This window comes from Salminus brasiliensis, chromosome 2 (genome assembly GCF_030463535.1).
Source record: "Salminus brasiliensis chromosome 2, fSalBra1.hap2, whole genome shotgun sequence".
NCBI lineage: Eukaryota > Metazoa > Chordata > Actinopteri > Characiformes > Bryconidae > Salminus > Salminus brasiliensis.
Window position 1 is genome coordinate 50,096,305 of NC_132879.1, and position 21,722 is coordinate 50,118,026.

At 39.3% G+C, this 21,722-nt stretch overlaps 1 protein-coding gene across 1 annotated transcript in view; it reads right to left on the reverse strand.

Moving 5' to 3' along the window:
- Positions 1-21,722, reverse strand: part of LOC140549728 (uncharacterized) — a 145,795-nt gene that overhangs the window by 97,130 nt on the left and 26,943 nt on the right. The window contains 12 exon segments of the mRNA XM_072673473.1: positions 372-491; positions 621-779; positions 872-925; positions 1,444-1,752; positions 2,143-2,448; positions 3,530-3,844; positions 4,135-4,458; positions 4,638-4,952; positions 9,782-10,084; positions 10,458-10,766; positions 12,345-12,647; positions 12,773-13,081. Coding sequence (XP_072529574.1) covers positions 372-491; positions 621-779; positions 872-925; positions 1,444-1,752; positions 2,143-2,448; positions 3,530-3,844; positions 4,135-4,458; positions 4,638-4,952; positions 9,782-10,084; positions 10,458-10,766; positions 12,345-12,647; positions 12,773-13,081 — 3,126 coding nt within the window.

Genomic DNA, 21,722 nt, shown 5'->3' on the forward strand with positions numbered 1-21,722 from the left:
ACCAATATTACATTATAGTCTCGTCTTAATCTATAATGGTGGATGAAACTGAAAAAAGAGACAGAAATCCAAAACTCAGTGAACAGTAAAGAACATGTCCAGATTATCTCCAGATGTACTACACTCCTGTTATGATCTATTTTATTAAAGGAATTTTTAAGCAGCATTATGAAGAATTGGTCTGGAGAGGCAATGACAGAGATGCTATTCTCCATATTACATTCAGTGGAGCATCAAAATGATGTAAGATAAGGTAAAATGCTACAGCTGCTTTAAGGCATGTAGTTATTTACAGCCATTTAAACACAATTATTTCTACATGCCAGCTAACATTAGCTCCACTTCCCATATTGTGAGCAACTATGGACAGCCTCCAGTAGAACACTCCACATATTATTTACCCCTTTCAGTAAATCTTTTATTGACATGTTTATGGTCAATCTCCTCATAGACTGGCTCAGACAGAGTCTTCTGCCTCCTCTTAGAGAGCACTGTGAGAGAGACAGAGAGAAACATGGAGTCAGTTCAGTAGAAGAGAAGACTGATGACAGACTGAAGGACTGATGATGTTTAGAGAATGTACAGAAAGCGGATTGTAGATGATCTCTGAATCTCCCTACCTCTCCTGAGCACTCTGTTCTGGTTAAACAGCACAAGCAGAAGCACTAAGGCCAGGGAGAGCAACATTCCCAGCACCAGGAGAGACACTGGATAGGCGTAGGGATAATGTGAGGATGGAATTTGTGAAGGAGAGATTGTCTGCTTCTCAGTCAGATGTGCTGGAAATATACATAAAGAGTAAAACTCAGTGGAACATCACAGTGTATTTAGAGATCTGTAGAAAGATCACTTAAAGGAATAAAAGGAGTACCAGTGATGACAGTTGTGGTTGTTTCAGATGCAATAGTAGAGGTCACAAATATGTCTGTAAAAAGAGTAAAAGTAAAATGCTCAGGCAAAAGAGATAAATAAACTGTAAATAAACCTTACAGCAGCATTTCTGAACAATCAAAAACAATATAGAAAAGTCACTGAAGTGATGAAGAATGTGGACTGAGATAAAGAGTAAAATCACAGCAGTTTAAACTAAGGTGAGGTGTTAAGAACTAAGAAGATAGTGAGGAGAGCTGAGAAGATCATAGGGGTCTCTCTCCCCTCTGTCACAGACATTCAGACCACACACTGCACCCGTAAGGCCATCAGCATTGTGAAGGACCCCACTCATCCCTCACATGGACTTTTTTCACTGCTGCCATCTGGCAGAAGATACAGGAGCTTGCGTGCTGTCACTGCACGGTTCTGCAATAGCTTTGTCCCACAAGCTTAAAGTGAATGAATTCAGTGCAAAGAATATAGGTGTCTTTCCCAAAAGTATCCAATCAGAGAACACTGATGAATATAACACAGAGAAGTTAACACCAGCATAACAAATAATCCTCTGACCTGCACAGCTGACCTCAGCTCTGTGGGAGCAGTCAGTGTGTCTCTTCAGGGAATGAGGACAGTCCCACAGGTGAAGCTCATTCCCTCTACACTTCACTCTGTTCAGCCAGACAGTCCCTTCACCAGCACCAAAGGCAGAACTCCCACCAGCTCTCTTTGCTGGACCACAGCCAAGTTGCTTGCAGACCACCTCAGTATCTTTGATGTCCCACAGATCATCACAGACGGACCCCCACTCAGCATTATGATACACCTCCAGCCTCCCAGAACAGCTTCCCTCTCCTCCCTTCAGCCTGAGAGGCAGGTGATCTAAACACACACACACACACACACACCATTTCATCCATGTCAACTCATAAAAAGGGAAGTTTAGATGAGATTGATTTATCAAAACAATTAAGAATGAGTGAGTTATCTGGGTTTATTAACTTCTGATTAATATTTTAATGGTTCAGTAAATAGAATGCCTCCATACTTAAGCGCTGGTTCAGGTGTGGAAATAAGGAGAATTTCAGATGATTTTCCAGTGTGTGCTGTTTATTTTCTCCTGTGAATATGATAAAAATACTGTTTTAATATCAAACTGGGCTCAACATCAGGCTTTCAATATTCAATATTCTTCAATCCTGCAATACTCCTAATGTCTGCTTTCAAAATGAAAATATGTTTGTCCATCTCCAAGAAAGAGAAAGTCCCTACCTGAGCAGGTAATGTGAGCCGCCTCATCAGTATTATCACACTTGTTCTGTCCCCAGGGGGTTGATGGACACTGCCACAGAGAGGAGTCATGTTTCCTACATTTCACTTCATCCAGCCAGTTAGGAGCTGATTCAACTCTTGCTTTAGTAGCCTTCTCACTCCCAGTTCTTCCACAGTTCAGCTCGTGACAGATCAGACTTGCTGCTTCTTCATCTATGCCTGTCACACACACATTCCCCCAGGTTCCATTGTAGAACACCTCCAGATTCCCCTCACAGCCCTCAGTGAGTCTGATCTCTTTAAACTCTGGTGGGAGAAAGGTGTTTAATAATTAAGTCTTGCAGGTATTTGGAAACGATCTAAACTATCTAGAACTATATGGAAGATATCTGAAAACTAGCCACTTAGCTATCATAATTGTTTTACATCTCCTTACCCTAAGCTCAACCTGGCTTGATATACCCTGTATGCCCAAATGTATGTGGACACTCCTACTAATGAATGAATTCAGCTACTTTAAGTTGCACCCATTGCTGGCCCACATCTGTTAATGCACACACACAGCTTTTCTAGTCCCTGTAGAGAAATCAATACAATTGGTCCCTCTGGAGCAGATAAATATGAACCAATTGCCACCATGCCTTATGCCAAAGATATGCCAACGGATTTCCTAAAAAGTCGTAGAAGTCCTTACAGTAGATAAGGAGCAAACAAAATATTAGACTCTGCCATTCATTTATTGAAACAAATGATCCAAAATGATTCAATAATATATTAAAATTGTCTCCAATATTTAATTAATAATATCCAATCTTAAAGTATGTGATCCACTAGGATTAACAGAAGATATAATCAGAGTCAGATATTTTTTAATCAATAGGATGACAATCAGGTTTAAGTGGGTGCCCTGTTTTTTATAAAGAAAGGGGATCAATTAAAGTCAGATCTTTACAACACATGGCACGAACAAAGAAGATTGATGAAGACCTCAGATGAGGTGTTGATGCTCATCAGACTGGAAAAGGTAAGTCAAAAGGGTTCGGACTCCACCAATCCACAGTCAGACTATTATTCAACACCCTTAAGACCTAAGACCATCATTACCATTATTATGGTTAACCAACAAAGGTCATGCCAAGAGTAAGACATGTAATAGTCTGTGAGATCACAAGGGAACCCAAAATAACTAAAGGCTTCTCTCAAGTTGGCTAATGTACAGTGGTGTGTATGGCAGTGTTGTAAAGACAAAGCCGTTGCTCTCCAAATAAAACTGTGTACAGTTTACCAAAGATTGCATTGACAAGCCAGAAGGCTAATGGCTTAAAAGCAGTACCACACACTTTAACAACTGAACATATTATAAATAGCAGCAGTCATCAAATGTTACCTGAGCACACGACTCCAACATCATCCTTGTGTCCACATTCACCCTCTCCACACAGCTGATATCTGCAGTTCCACAGAGTCGTCTCGTTCCCCTCACACTCCACCTCATTCAGCCATATGGGTCCAGTTCCAGCTCCAAACCGGGCTGGTACCAGTTCACTGAGGGCCACTCCACACTGGAGCTGCATGCAGACCACCTCTGCATCCTCAATATCCCACAATTCATCACTCACTGTCCCCCATGAGCCACTGTGGAAAACCTCCAGCCTTCCTGCACAGTCTCCTCCAGAACCAACCAGCCTGATGGAGCTACGAGCTAAAATTCAGAGAAAACAATTTACTGAGCATGACTTCTTATAATAATCAAATTATTATCCCAAAAATATTATTCATTTCTATGATGATACACACACACAGGTGAAATATTATATATGTCTAAAGACTTGTTTTGACACGGTTGTTTGGACAGGTCTACTGTGCCCTTAAAACCTGATCAACACACTTACAGTTGACTGTTCCTCTAATTTGTCACTCTGTTCTGTATAGTTGTAATATTTTCTGCTATATTAACAACTAAATTATTCTAAATGATTCCAATATTTTTACCAGAGCAGGTGATGTACAGCTGTTCTCTGGAGCTGCAGTTGACTGCTTGTGCACTGTTGCAGTTCCCCAGATGAGCTTCACTCCCAGAACAGTTGAAACCCGTCACACACATGTAGCTGTGTTCAGAACTGGATGGAGAGGAGCTGGAGATGCTGAGCACAGAACCACAGTCGAGCTGTCTGCAGACCACAGAGGCCTCAGACTCACTCCTGGAGTCCAGGAGAATTCTCCTCCAGTCCTGCCTGAAGTACACCTCCACCTCCCCCTCACACTCCATCCCTCCAGACAACCGCACTCGCCCCTCATGAAACGCCAGAGAGGAACCTGAAGATACAACAAAAATACTTTAAATTCAGGATTGTACTTGCAGTCATTTGTTTTTGCATTTTCTAAAGAACAATTTTCCAATTCCCAATTCTTATGATAAAAAAGATCATTCATGCACCACTTGCCCATGTCCCAGTAGTTGAGAAAGCATTACCAATAAGATTCGTAAAGCTCACCATTGCAGACGACTCCAACATCCTGTTTATGAGAGCATGCAGTTCGACTCCATGATGAAATGGGACATTTTGACAGGTGTGTTTCGTTCCCCTGACAATCAAACTCATCAGCCCAGATCCGGCCACTCCCCTCCCCAAACCAGTCTGACCCCAACACAGCCACAGCACTCCCACACTTCAGCTGACCACAGAAGACACTGGCAGCTCTCATATCCCAGCTTACATCACACACTGTGCCCCACTCACTGAGGTACTGGAGCTCCACTCGACCAGAACAGGAGTCTGAGCCATTCACCAACCGCACCTCAGTGTGACCTGAAACCACAGATTATTAAAAGAGCAGGTAAATAGGAATGCAGGTATTACATTTTAGACCAATTCCCTGGCCAGGAATTAAGCTGCGTGTGGTCCAGGTCTACCTGTACTGCCTATCCAGGAAATTCTCTGTCTTATGTAATGAGATGTAAGTAAGTAATATGAAATGTTATATTTACCAGCACACATGGAGTCAAAACATAAAAACTACAAAACATGTAGTTCTTACCAGCACATATGAGTCCCACATCACTGTCATGAGAGCAGTGGTGATTGAGTGAAGAAGATGTTGGGCAGAGAGTAATGTCAGATTCTTTGCCTCTACACTGAAGCTCCTCTGACCACACCTGACCCTCCCCTCTGCCAAAAGTAGCTGCTCCCAGCACCTCCACAGGAAGCCCACAGCCCAGCTCTCGACACACAACCTCTGCATCCTGCTGGTCAAAGCCAGCATCACACATTGTGTCCCAGGTCTCTCCATGAAGAACCTCTACTCTCCCAGAGCACTAATGAGGACCATCCACAAGTCTGGACATTCTGTGACCTGTGTGTATTGTAACCTCATTAAAATACAACAAGTTGTATGTGTGCACCTCAGGAAACTTATTATATCATAAAAAAGTTTATTTATTATCACAATTTGATTCAAAAGTCTATATTTTATATTTATTACACACATAATTACATATTTCAAGCATTTTATTTATTTATTTATTTTTCTTGGTAAGAATATAATATTTCTTAGGATTTAATAATAAAACAAAATGTCACATAAAATGTGAGGAATATTAAATGTGACTGTTTAGCTTTTTTAATCATATTCTTAACAAAAAATAATTCATGATATATTTTAATTTCCTAAAATGATCAAGTACAAGTAATACAATTTTCAGAGGAAGATACTTACATAATTTCCTAAGCTACTTGTAGGTTAACATGCAGTGTTCAATAACGTGCATATTCTCAATTGATAAGGGGTTGCATATTGTCAGTGATGGATTTACACCCATTAATGTTGCATTTATAATGTAATTCTCCTTTCAGAGGTAAGTTTAATTTTGAGTTTGGAAAAATGGCCATATTAATAAAAGAAAAGGCTTGAAAAATGTAACTTTAAATGTAATAAATCTGAAATATGTGACGGTTTTGCATCAAATTATGAATACAAATGATTTTCACAATATTAAATTTTTTAGGTGAACTGGTATATTGTTAAAAAGAAAAAGAAATGTAATACTGAAATCCACTTTTGAAAAATCATGTTAACAAAACTCTCTCACACTCACTGTCAAACTCTACCTTGAATATGGATCAAGTTTAATATTGAATTGTTAATGTTTAGTTATCTTTAGGGTAATGTTTCCAATAACAGAACTACCGGGGGGGAAGAAGGCTGTGGCGAAAGTAAGAAAGACATGGACATTCGGATACATGAAAGCCTGGTCTCAACTGGACATTCTACTTAGAGACAGCCTTCATGACCCTCTTTAAAGCTCCAGACCCTGGTGCAAACTAAGGTGGTCAGCTTTACATGCAAATCTCTGGTTCCTACAGTTTAACTTGAACAGAAACGTTACATTCAGATTGTTAAATCTTGCACACCAATCACGTTACTTTTGTTAAACAGCGATTAGTAAGACAAATCTGCTTCTAATAAATACCAGTACTTGTCCACAGGATAAAAACAGTCATTGTCCTTTTTTTGGGATGAGTGTTGTTACGCTAAACTTATTTCTACCTCCAATGCTGTGAATCTGACATTCTCTCTCTCGTCATTACATGTTTATTCAATAAAATTTGATTCATTTTAAACTGACATCTCTTGTGTGGGTGTTTACAAAAAAAAAAGGGTCACTGGGCTATAGAACTTCCTTCTGAGGTGAGACTAAATTTAAGAAGTCTTAATTGATACAACCAGTTATTTTACAGTACTGGGTGACAAACAGTGCCCATTCATTTTGGTTATAACTAATTGAACCATTAGTACTTCAGTAATATAATCAATGACTCGACCATTTAGTAATTAATAAATAATTCTTAGCTTGCTTTAGAGCTCACAATTTATGCTGCATTGTGATTTTTTGCGAAAACTCTTTCAAGTAATGCAGCTTTTTGCTCTGAATATTTTGACAGCAATTTGATCAGAATTGAGCAAAAGTTTTAGGACAGCTATGCTGTGGTTCTTTTCATAATTTGCTTTTTAGTACACCCTTTGCACCAGACCACACTGTGATAAACTCATTCAGAAAGCTCTCATTGTGCAGCAATACATGTTGAGAATTGTTTGTTTTGACGCTACATATGTACTATGATAAAACTGATGTTGTACACAAACTGTTGTGGCACTGCAATTTTCCACCAAGAAGACATGAAGACAGGAGTTGTTTTGAAGAGTTTGTTAGGGGTTACATTGCCTTGTTTCAGAGATTTGTATTTCTTCAAGACTCATTTCCTCTTGGTTGACATTACAAATTAGGGTCACCCTTAATGTACAAATGTATTTTTACTTTTTTTATTAGTCTATTTTTTCTAATCTTTTCAGTAACTGATGAAATTGTGTTTTATATTCATTATTGAAGCTGCATAATAATGACCTAATTACTATTTAATTTACCTGAACCATGGGAATCACATGCTGGATGTTAACTATAAGGAAATTAATGAAACGTCTCAAAACAAAATAACATTCTCAACCACTTCACAACCAAATACAATACAAGTAATACATTATATTACAGTAGATTGAAGCTTACCTGAACAGATAACATCAGCATCCATATAATGACTACAGCTATGTTTACCCCATCCCAGTGATCCACAGTTCTTCAGTGAAGACTCTGATCCACTGCACTGCACATTACTCATCCAGATTGGTCCAGATCCTGGTGTAGCTGCATCAATACTAAGTACCTCTCCACAGTTCAGCTTTCTACACACAACTGCAGCCGCCATTTCATTCCAACCAACAACACACACAGTTCCCCACTGTCCTCTCTGAAGAACTTCTACTCTCCCAGCACAGCGACTTCCACTATCCATCAGCCTCATACTGTCTGTGAGAGAGAGAGAGAGAGAGAAAATAAAGAGAGAAAAGAAAGAGAAAGGGGACAGATGATGAGACTAAATGAGAAATCGACTGTATTAAATATTTCATAAAGTGTGAACATTTTATATCTATTGTAAAAACAAGCAAATAAACAAATAAACAAACAACTTACCAGAACACATCAACCCCACATCACTGTCATGGGAGCAGTTGTTGACCCAGGTCTTATTGTGAAGCACTTCCACTCTCCCAGAGCAGTGAGAACCTCCAACCAGCCTGACTCCTAAAATATTTATCAAAAGATAAATCTAAGGATATGTAATGAGTCCCCGCAGCCAGACCAGTCAAAACTGTTACATTATATTCATCCACAAGTACATTTCCAGAATGGGTAATGATAAAAGTACTGTGATGATCCCCATCCCATGCTAATTTACCACCCACTGTAGAAAGTGTAATCAGTAAAATAAGAGTCTAGTATAATAAGAGCTTATGTTGTGTAATTTCATGCTCCTTATAAGTTAATGATGACAACAGTCACCACCACAACCACCAGCAGCCAGAGTCCTTATAAGCAAGTCTGTTCACTCGGCAGCCATCTTTGCAACTTCGCCAGAAAATTATTTCTGGTCACACAAGACTAGGCTCCCTAGGATCTCTATGAAGACTAAATAGAGACTAAAATACTCAAAACTGAAGGTCAAATTACCATTTCCAAAACAAACTGCTGATAAAACCTGATAATCACCTCCTGAATTGTTAGTAGCGTTTGACTCAATAATGCACAGAAGATTTTTCAGATTTTTCTGGCGACTGAGCTTGAGCAGAGTACATACTACAGAGTAGTAACTAATTATTGTTAGATGAAGTGATACACTGTAAACATTGGTTTAAACTGCTGTTAAGCACAGGGATGATTTAGATGGATAGGTGGAGGGAGTGAATGAGTGAGTGAATGAGCGAGCAAGTGAAGAAGAGAGAGAGAAGCAGAACGAGGGCAGAGTGTGAATGTCACGAGTGGGAGTGCAGTTCAAATAGCTGCAGGGCAGCCTGTTCAACATTAAAATAAAGTGAAGTAATGACCGAGTTTCCTCCTCTTTATTTCTCAGTTTAACCACGCTACCCATCCCCAACTCAACCAACCCACAGCCCAAGACTGAGGTGAACTAGCCTAAAAGAGACAGAGACTCATGAGCCTATTCACGTGTTACAGACAATTTGAGTTTAATCTTAATCAATAGAAAATGTGAAATCTTTTATCAATTTACCTGAGCAGATGACTCCAGCATCTGTAGAGTGATTACAGTTATGTTTACCCCATCCTGCTGATCTACAGTTCTTCAGTGTAGACTCTGATCCACTACAGTCCACATCATCCATCCAGATCTGTCCTGATCCTGATCCAAAGTGAGCTTCACTCAGTGCATCTACAGCCTCTCCACAGCCCAGCTCTCTACACACCACTGCAGCATCTCTCATATCCCAGTAATCACCACACACTGTTCCCCACTGTCCTCTATGAAGAACCTCCACTCTCCCAGCACAGCGACTGCCACCATCCACCAAGCTCACACTGTCTGTACAATAGCAAGCAAGAGACATATTGCAAAACTGCAATAGCCTTAAAATGATACAAAGTGAAATTGCTTTTGGAAAAAATAAATAACATAGAGAGATATGTCCATATAATTATAATTATGAAGAGTGAATTTAAAAAAACTAAAAACTACACATATACCCGTAATATATCTATTAGCAAAAATGAGATTAATTATGCGCCTACCAGCACACACCAGTCCCACATCACTGTCATGGGAGCAGTTGTGTTTGAGTGAAGATGATGTTGGACAGAAGTGAATCTGAGATTCGTTGCCTCTACACTGAAGCTCCTCTGACCACACCTGACCCTCCCCTCTGCCAAAAGCAGCTGCTACCAGCACCTCCACAGGAAGCCCACAGCCGAGCTCTCGACACACAACCTCTGCATCCTGCTGGTCAAAGCCAGCATCACACACTGTGACCCAGGTCTCTCCTTGAAGAGCCTCTACTCTCCCAGAGCACCGAGAACCACCAACAAGCCTGAGTCCTAAAAGAGATATTATTTACCAATAAGGCTTAATTATGTTTAATATAATGATCTTGAAAATATATTAGACAATGCTAAATACCTTGGAAACATTCATAATAAAACATTGGAAAAATACAAATCCGTAGGTATTGGTTTTCTAAAGAAGTTGTACATTCAAATAAATAAGATTAAATTCAACAAATGAAAGTGGATCAGAATAACAGACTTACTCATTGTGGGTTGAGAGTTCCAGTGTGCAGCAGTTTGGTGACTGCTCTGTTTTAACACACCAATTTAGCTTGGCAATTGTTGAGTCAAATCAGGGTGGGTTTAGCAGGAAAATCATTAAACTGTGCTGGACACTGTATAACCCCTGTTTAAATGAACTTACCTGAGCAGATGACTCCAGCATCTGTAGAGTGATTACAGTTATGTTTACCCCATCCTGCTGATCTACAGTTCTTCAGTGTAGACTCTGATCCACTACAGCCCACATCATCCATCCAGATTGGTCCTAATCCTGATCCAAAGTGAGCTTCACTCAGTGCATCTACAGCCTCTCCACAGCCCAGCTCTCTACACACCACTGCAGCATCTCTCATATCCCAGTAATCACCACACACTGTTCCCCACTGTCCTCTATGAAGAATCTCCACTCTTCCAGCACAGCGACTGCCACCATCCACCAACCTCACACTGCCTGTAAGAGGGAGGGAGATGCATATACAGAGGATTGAAAAAAACTGGACATCCGTCTACAGGTTGAGATAGCAATGACGTCAGACTGTTGACGTCTGTCTAGGTTGTTTTCAGTCAGTGGCGCAATCAGTGACACACCTCATTTCAAGACCACCACACCCATCAGCATAGATATATTCACAAGAACTATTGCTATTTAAAAACACAGGCAGAAAAAAATGTGTAAATAGACTGTTGCATGGTAGGACCCCTGATGCTGAAATTTGTGGAGTGGATGCAGGAAAGGTTTTCTTCTGATGATTTTTCCATGAAGGTCATGTTTTTGCAGGAGTAGCCTCACAGTAGAACAGTGCACTAACACTCCTTAGTCTAGTAAATGTTCCTGAAGGTCTTTTGCAGTGAAACCAATTTGGATTAGCTTTTGCAGCATTCCTGTGAGCAGCTCTCTCCCAGATCTTAACTTAACCTGCACCAGTCTTGTTAAGTGCCATTTCTAAATGACATTACAATCTAAAACAAACTGGAAATACTTTACAATTGTCATATTCTCCTGCTTTGTGGGCATCAATTATTTTAATTTTCAGAGCGTCAGACAGCTGCTTAGAAGAGAAAATTGAAAATTTCAGGGGTCACTCTGGGCACAACAGAATGAAGCAAGTTTCTGCTGCAGCTCAATCTGAACTCATCTGAAAATCATCCTAGATGATCACCACAACAACCTGGACTAATGCCTGCCATCGCTACCACCTCTAAATCAGCCACAGTCATAGATGAACTCCACACATTAGGCTTGCTAGGGTCCAATAGCCAAAAGAGGGAGCATCATATATGGTGCACCAGAAGACAAAAGCACAGCAAGAAAGCTGGAGTTCACGCTAGACTAAACACTAACAAGCTGGCTGTCCTGCTCATTCTGCTATCCAGCATTTGCTTCTTGGACAGCATACTGGATATTTCCTGGTGCGCACAGACCACTATCTGTGTCATGCTAATTTCATCTTATAGACTGCTTATCAGATGTACCAAATCAGAATAGAAGAAGCTAGAAGCTAACTTTGCTTTTCAGATTGTTTTGAGCACACTGACAGGGACATGTTTATGGAGGCTGAGACTGCAGGAGATTCCATAAACCTTGAACAGTATACAGCATCAGTGACTGGCTACATCAGCCAGTGCATTGACAAAACTAATTTTTTTAGGCCGATCATTCAAACAAGCACCCATGGATGACTGCAACATATGCACAGAGTTAAGGACCCATGAGGTCTTTTAGCTAGGGGACAATGCAGACCTGCGAACAGCAAGCTTCCCTGGGCCATCACAGAGGCACCATATCCACCATACACTAATGTTGTTTTAACCCTTCCACAAGTTTGGTTCCACCTAAATTCAATGCCAAAATCAATGTTCAATGTTTTCAATGTTTCATCTTTAACTTTGTTCCATCTGTAACTTTATTTAATATTTTACTCACTTAACGTTTCACTATAACAGAAAATCTGACCAGGGTTTTTGACCAGCGTTTGCCTACTGAATACATTTCAAACAGTCATCTGGAACTACAAAACACATTTCTTACCAGCACACACCAGTCCCACATCATTATCATGGGAGCAGTTGTGTTTGAGTGAAGATGATGTTGGACAAAAGTGAATCTGAGATTCGTTGCCTCTACACTGAAGCTCCTCTGACCACACCTGACCCTCCCCTCTGCCAAAAGCAGCTGCTCCCAGCACCTCCACAGGAAGCCCACAGCCCAGCTCTCGACACACAGCCTCTGCATCCTGCTGGTCAAAGTCAGCATCACACACTGTGACCCAGGTCTTATTGTGAAGAACCTCTACTCTCCCAGAGCACCGAGATCCACCAACCAACCTGACTCCTGTAATATAAGAGAATGAGCAAAGAGAGGAAATAAGCAATAGAAAGTCAGGGCAAAACTTCTGTATAAAAAGTTCATATTCAGATTTTTCTAAATTAAAATCTACTACACATTGTGCTTCTTGCCTGAACAGATGACTTTAGAAATTTGAGTCTGACTGCAGTCATGTTTACCCCACAGTCTTGATCTACAGTTCTTCAGTGTAGACTCTGATCCACTACAGTCCACATCATCCATCCAGATTGGTCCTGATCCTGGTCCAAAATGAGCTTCACTCAGTGCATCTACAGCCTTTCCACAGCCCAGCTCTCTACACACCACTGCAGCATCACCCATATACCAGTTATCATCACACACTGTTCCCCACTGTCCTCTATGAAGAACCTCCACTCTCCCAGCACAGCGACTGCCACCATCCACCAACCTCACACTGCCTGTACAACAGAGAGAAAAAAAGGAAGCAAGAACAAAAGATTAATGGATTTTAGTCTTAGTGTTAATTAACGATACATACATAACAGTACATAGAAAAGAAGTACTTATAAAGTTGTCCCTTACTCTGCCAGGGATTTTAGTGTCTTATGAAAAGATATTACACTGGGTCCCACAACTCTAACAATTCTGACAAAATACTCAATGCTCACTCAATGCATTTTTAGGGTCAGTCACAAGGCCCTGACCCCTTCAACCCCCTTTAACTGTAGTGTATTTAATTGATTGGACATTATTTGGAAAGACATATAAAGACATGAGGAGGAACTACCTGCCTGCAAAGCTCAGAGATAGGGTTGTGTGGATGCAAAGATCTGGAGAAGGCTGCAAAAAAGTTTTGTTGCACTGAAAGTTCCCAAGAGCACACTGGCTTTAATAATACCCACCAAACAAAGTAGTCTAGGGACCATGGTTGAAGAGGTCACTAAGAACCCGTGCCACAAAGATCCTGTGTGCAGATGGGAGAAACTTCCAGAAGGTCCACCATGACTACAGCACTCACTGACTCTCAGACTTTTCACTTTGTCATTGTAGGGTACTGAGTGCAGAATGATGAAGAACGTTTTTTTTTTTCATTTCTTTTTTTTTATTTTAGCACAAGGCCTCAGCATAACAAAATGCACACTAATAAAATGACTGTACCACACACAAAGACCTAAGGAGCAGAGAAGGGTCATTGCACAGACAAGCAGACCAGAGAAGAATAAACTGGCTGCTAAAGCATTTTTAGATGGTTCTATCTAACAGTCTATCTTAGCTATCTTAGGTGGTTGCATTGGGGTTACTTGGTGGTACCCCATGTGGTTGCTTTGGTGTTGCTAGGTGGTTGCAATAGTGTCCTATGTGATGGCTAAGGTGTTGACAAGGGGTGCTAGGTGGTTGCTATGATGTCACTAGGCAGTTAATTTAGAGTTGTTGTTTCTTGTTTTTGTGATTTGCGGTTCAATAAAGCCTGCACTTGGATCCTGAACAGTGGGAATAGAGATAGATAGACATATAGAGAGTTGCAGAGGGATAAATACAGACAGACAGACAGACAGACAGGTAGACTAAAAATGACAATTTTGGTACCAGTGAGGGGGAGAGACTGGCTGCAGATGCAGAGGTAGCAGTAACACAGCCAGGTGTGGATGAAGGGAAGTAAGAGGAGGAGCTGGAGCAGCAGGTTGGAACGTGAAACTCTGAAGAGTAAAGGCAGTGGCTACCTCTTCAAGCAACTCATTACCTCAGCCATAGTGCCACCCAGCTCTTCAAGCAAGCAATGGTGCTCACTTAAGAGTTTTGGAGTTTAGACATGTGAGTTTAAACATGTGATTACATGATGTAACAGAGTTCTTGTTTTATAAACATTTACATTAAGATATTGTAGAGTCCTATTGGATTAAACACTTACCAGCACACACTAGTCCTACGTCACTGTCATGGGAGCAGTTGTGTTTGAGTGAAGATGATGTTGGACAGAAGTGAAGCTGAGATTCGTTGCCTCTACACTGAAGCTCCTCTGACCACACCTGACCCTCCCCTCTGCCAAAAGCAGCTGCTCCCAGCACCTCCACAGGAAGCCCACAGCCCAGCTCTCGACACACAACCTCTGCATCCTGCTGGTCAAAATCAGCATCACACACTGTGACCCAGGTCTCATTGTGAAGAACCTCTACTCTCCCGGAGCAGTGAGAACCACCAACCAGCCTGACTTCTAAAATGAGGAAAAGAGAAATCATTATAATACTCTTACAATATATCATCTATTAAAACACTGATATCACTCACTGTTATCACATTTCATCACTGACACTGAAAAACACAAAACTATGGTGAGGCTGATTTTTTTAACAGGACAGTTGTGTTGGCTATTGATTGAACAGCCTGCAATACCTGGTGAAAACCTGGTGACTTATGGTGAAAAGGATTTGTGCTGTTGAGAACTTATGAATGACTTGATATTACCAATGATAGTTCTGTTATATCTGGAAAATCACATAAAATGTAAGGAATGGTTTAGCAAAAAACTAATTTACATGATTTATCACTGACTCCAGATGTAGGTAATCAGCCAAAGACAGGGTTCCTACCTGCTTTTTAGTTTAAAACAGGAGACACTAGGCCAGCTTTGCTGAAAAACACTGAACTCGAATCACTGTAGATACATGACAATATTTTGTCATTATTTTGTCCTGTTGTGTCCCTTTCCGTCTCAGTCAGGACTGACATTTAAAGCAAATATGGTGTGTTAGTGATGGCGAAGAACACATCTGAACCAATAAAAATTATTCAGTGTTTTGAAGCATTGGACACTGGCTCCATGCTGCACTCTACTATCCAGTTAGATTTCCCAAAATGACTTCTTCCTTCTGATTGTCATGTCACAGTGAATTTGAGATTTTGAATATTAAATAAATATCACTGACATATGACTCTCGGTCTAATATATACCACTGACGAATTAATAATTCAAAAAAGAGCTTATTTTCTTATTCCATTAGCTTCTTATCGTGCAATTATCCTAAACATATTTGTCTCTTGAGAAAGTCTTCCAGTTTTTATATTTTCTTCTGGTTAAGTGGGCACCTGTGAGCATCAATGTACAAATATTTAGATATTATGAATCAATAATGCAAATATATGAAATTCTCCAGTTTCACCCTGCAGAATTATAAATCTGTGAGATAAAGCTTGACTGTTTTACATGTCTGTGTTTGGAGCGAGGCACCGAATCATTGAACCATTTTCGAAAGCACTAAACTTTATCTGCAATCAAGACAAATGAGTTAAAAGAGATTTTTTGGTGTGTATTTAGAGAGTGACAGTGTTTGTTAGCAACCTTTTTCTAACATGTCTCTTTCCTATATTTGCATCGGAATATTAGTATGTAAGTCTATTGCGCTCTTCTGACAAAAAACCTGATATTAAACTTTAGATATTAAACATGTCTTGGCTAATCAACTACATCTGAACTAAACATAAATTATGATTAATTGTAAATATTTATTTTGCCAAACTATACATTTTCCCTACTTGTTTTTAACTATCTGTGGTGCATTTTTATTTTACTTCTATTTTGTAACTTATTTATCTGCCATAATTGAACAAAAACAAGTGGTTTCACCATTTATAGCCAGTTTCTCGGATTAGCTGACTCTATCAGGCCAGCTCACAGACAACTTTCTAACTTAGCATAATGCAATGAATGCAGCACTGTTTTACCCCTTAATTAATAGTTTAAACATTTTCATTTTTAAAAATGTATTCTACTGCTGCAAGACCCCATCACAGACCCTGAGAAAACCCCAAATCACCCTTTCAAAAAAACATATCCAGGTTTGGCAGAGGAGAATTATTCATGAATATAAAAATTGTTAGTGCAGCATGTAAAACTGTGATCAGTACAAAATAAATAATAAATCTGAAGATTGATTCACAAAAAACAGTGTTTATCACAATCTGAGGTTTTTTGTTCCTTACCTGAACAGATCATTCCAATATCTCTAGAGTGATCACACGTAGGATCCAAAACTATCTCATTTCGTATCCCACATTTGTTCACTGTAGACTCTGATCCATTACAGGTCCTCAAGTATTTCCAGACAACTCCTGATCCCGGTCCAAAGTGATCAGCATTCACTATATCTACAGCCTCTCCACAGCCCAGCTCTCTACACACCACTGTAGCAGCTTTTACATCCCAGTAATCATCACACACTGTTCCCCACTGTCCTCTATAAAGAACCTCCACTCTCCCAGCACAGCGACTGCCACCATCCACCAATTTTACAATGTCTGCACATTAGAAAAAAGAAAAGAAAGAAAATATAAATACCCAACAGCAGAATACTGACCCATAGCAGTATGTTCTGATTAGCATTAATGCTCTGATTGTATTTAATGTTGTTCATTTTCATTTGAGACAGTAAGAACTTACCAGCTGTGGAGAGAGTGATCATGGAGGACAGAAGAATGAGGAGCACACAGCTGTCCATCTCCCTCTGACCTGCACACACTCCGTTCAACTCAGCAGCAGAACAAGCTTCACCTCCACTCCCCCAGAGAGACTGAAGACACTGAGAGAGATAGATAGATAGAGAGAGAGAGAGAGAGAGAGAGAGAGAGACCCCACAGCCGCCAATCACACTCACTATGACCTTATTAGAAAGAGGAGAGGAAACCATCAAACATTTTCAGTGACAAATCAGAGGAGGCATTTTTTTCTTTCTCCATATTTATCAAAAGAGCGTCAGCGCTGATCAACACAACCCCACCTCCCTCTCTAGAGGAGTGTGTGTGTGTGTGTGTGTGTGTGTGTGTGTGTGTGTGTGTGTGTGAGAGAGAGAGAGAGAGAGAGAGAGAGTGTGTGTGTGAGAGAGAGAGAGAGGAGAGACGCTGGCAGCAGTGTGGTAGGAAACCCACCAATATACAGGAGACTGACTTCAGAGAGAGGAAACACTCCAGCTTTAATGCTGCACCTGCAAAGAGCTGATCCATACACTGATAACGCCCCTCCCAACACACACACACACACACACACACACATACACACACACACACACATACATTCTTGGTTACGATTCACTTGTAATTACATTAAATGTAAAGTATTACTGGATATTTTGGACTAATACTTTTGTATTGTTGTGGTTTAAAAACAAAAACAGTTCAAATCCTACATGTTTTCCCTTGATGTCTACTTCTGACATTTGTGGGACTTTTTTATGGAAATGTATTTATTTTTTTATTTGTACAAAATCGGTTTACCAACTTCTCTTTAACCCTCAAAATTAAACAGACTGTTTTAATTCCTACTTCTTTAAAATATATATAAGATAAAATTTGGCCTCAGTCAGTAATATTTGGGGCCCAAACAGAAGTAGGCCTAGCAGTGCTTCACTTTTGTAAATGTAATGGAAATTCTGTAGGAACTCTCTATGTTACATTCCCATGAAGTTATAACAGCCTGTGAAAGAATTTGTTAGAAAATAAATGATGCCCCCAGTGGTCTCTTTAAGTCTCTTTAAGTTCAATCTGTGTAGAGAGTCCATACCTGAACATACATATTAAATATTATTGTGATTGAACAAGTCTATTCATATGAAATATCTGCAGAAAGCTGACAGGTCAGAGGTGACCATATAGTTTAATTTATCAAGTCTTCATTACAAATTCACAAACAAGTACAGGCAACGATGCAGCTTATTCAAGTTTCATCTTGATAGGACAAGCGGTTTTTGAGAAACAGATATGTGAAAGTTATAGCGCCCCCTATATTGCAGTGGCACCAACATGTATTGTATTACCCAGGAGTCCTAAAGTCTACACGTATGAAGTTTTTTAACAATTAGTCAAAAAAGTTACAGAGTTATAGCTTTGTATGCATGATTTATATGATCCAAGCTCCGACCCTATTTGTAATTAGCATCTGGTATTAATGCATTGTTGAATTCCCAACATATTTTGGAGATTATTAAAAAAATGATAGACTTCTGATTCATTTGACACCAGAAAAGTGAAGATTGGTCAGAAATCCTAGGACAAGTTTGGATTCAAATTTGAGTGTGAAATGAGACAGGCAGAGCTGTATGTTTTTTTTAAGGCTTTTTTTGTAGGGTGTACAAAATGTATAAAAATGTATCTCTATAAATAGATGTGGATTAAAATGCTTAACACTTCTATAGAGGCACCGTCAGGCCGAAAGGGCAGCGCTCACTCATTTGAGAGAGGATGATAAATGCAATTAAGTGTTTTTTAAGAGTTTATCCAAAGGCCTTTCATGTGTGCTGATCTACTGAGGGTGGTAGAACTGTCTATTGATTGTCAACAGAGATGTCAGAAATACAAAACTCATAGTTAAGTTTCTGATGTGATTGTATTTGCAGTGTTGTTTGGATGTGAAAAGTTAAATCCTGTGATATACATGCCAAAATGAGGCTCAATACACCCCTAATAGGACTCATTGGAATACAGGAGAGAAGTAAAAGTAAGTTAAACTTGTCAAAAGGTGTGCATATGATTATGATTATTAATCAGGAACCGTCATCCAAGGTGGTCAACAACTTTTATTCAGATTGAGCTTTTGACCTTTGTATAGTAAGCCCTAGACTTTGAATGAATGTCAAAATACCAGACTGGGAATTTCTGACACAACATGTATTTTCAAAGTAATTCAAATCAGATTTGTTTTCTGTAGACTTCAGAATATCATTGTGGTGGAAATGTTAAGTGTTTCTGAGTGCTTTAGTGCACCTTTTAGAGCCACAGCTAGCAAATCTTAGTCTCAACATATACATGTGATTATAATTTTGAGATGCTGATGAGTTAGTGATATAAATTAAAAATGCCATAGTTGCAATAACTTATTAATAGTCGAAGACCATGTTGAGTAAAAGAGTCAATAGGATCAAATTCTAGCTAAAAAGGTATGAAATATGGCCTCAGTCAGTGATATGTGGGGTCCAAGCTGAATCTCACTAGTAGGCCTAGCAGTGCTTTCACTTTTGTAAATGTAATGTAAGGAGGAGCCCCCTAGGGTACTAGTCTGTGAATGGGCATCTTTGGAATACAGGAGACAAGTGAAAGTGAGTTAGAATTTGTCAAAAGGTGTCCATATGTTAAAGGTATTCATCTGGAGTTTTCCTCCAAGACATCAACCGAGTTTTGTTCAACTTGACCTTTTGACCTTTGTACAATAAGCTGTAGTCTTTAAATGAATTAGTCAAAATTCCTGACAAGGAGTTACATTTCTGACAGAACATGTAATTGCAAAGTTATTCAGGTCAGAGAACTGAATCAAATACTATGGATTCTTTATCTGTAGACTTTATAATATCATAATAATAGAGATTTTAATGATTTTAAGTGTTTGAGCTCTTACCCAGAGCGACTTATAAAAGTGCTTCACTGTTTACTCAGAAAAATAACCTTAGCTAGTTTGTATCAAAAATACCTCTAAGCTTACATACTTCTAAATACAAGTCAGTATAAGAAACATAACCTGAAATAATTACTGCATAAAAAGTAAAATTTTTAACAACATTAAAGTCATGTATTATAAGTAAGTCAAGTCACGGTCAAGTCATGTTTCAAGGGATTCTTATATTGACACAGACTTTTATATTGACACTTTGTGTTATCGTCATGTGTGAGCTCACGATTTAATTAATACGTTCCACCTGTGGCTGGTATATTTAAGGAGGGCTAGCGCTAGCTGCTAGTTGCCGAGAATTGAATTTATTGGGCTCATCGACGGACTCAGTGAATAGAAGTGCACCTTATGAGCTTATTGAATCTTGTGTACCCGCTGAACGTACCAGACGTATTCAGGGTAGCAAGATGAACGTACCGGAAGTATTCAGGGTAGCTAGCTGAACGTACCGGAAGTATTCAGGGTCATCAGTAAATAACTGTGATGATAAATGTCCAGATTCTCCAACAATTCCAAGTGTTCTCTTTTGGACTTTTCTCTTCAGGGCACCCTACAGGTTTTTTAGTGGGGTACAGGTGAGAGGAATTTGTACAGTTGCTCCTGGTGGAAATTTACAAGAAGAGAAACTGAACCAATAAAAAGTTTATATATGATTTACTATGATTTATCACTCGCTCTGGATGCAGACGATCAACATGCTTGCTAAGGTATGTTTGCTGTCTGATATGTGTATGTTAGTTCACTACAGGATATGCTAGGTTAGCTTTTCTCACAAACATTGGAAAATCTAATCTAAATTGTTTTTGTTTTTTAAAGGTTAATGGATGTGATGATGGATAGACCTTGTTTAGATATTTAGAGTAGAATTGAAACGGCTGCACATAATGGCTGCTCCACCATTTCAGAGATGAGGGTATTTTTTGTGTCATACTATTTTCTAAGGTACTCTCTATCTGATCAACACAAATGAGGATGTGGAATTGTGATGAAGTGGTTGAGAGATTTTTTTTTTGTTGTGCTACAGAGTGACAGTATATATCTAAGACTAGCATGTCTCTTTTTCATGCTTTGGATTGGAATGATCATTTCCATGGTTCATCACACTATACTGGACAAAAAGCAGTTACCAAATCAATGACCAAACTTGACCAAATCATGAACGTACTTGATTTCTTCCCTCAGACTATTCCTTTAAAAGGTTCAGGTGAGATTTAGGAGTTTTTGCTATCAGTGGTGATAATTAAAAACACTGATTATCAAGGCAATAAAGATTATTCCTTCATTTGTCACTGTCACTCAAGACCTTTCTAGTTTCTAGTTTTCCAGTATTTTAAAGTCTTTAACAAAACTGGTAGTGAACATGGTATTCAAATTTGACGAGTGGACCAATCTAAATGCTTCAAAATGAAAAAAAAAAAAAAGATATTTTTTCTTCTGTAAATTTATGTTTTTTATTAATATTTTTTTAATATGGTTTTTTTTCTATCTACTTGTCGTTTATTCAGTTTAGCTGATTTTAAGAGGCCAGCTTGCAGATACACATCATTTAGTACCATATAATATAATACTGCTTTACCTCTTCATTAACAATTAATTTTTATTAACAAAAATTAATAATTCTACATAGTAGCATAACCCTGGCAAGTAGGGGAGCTACTGGCTGCAGGACA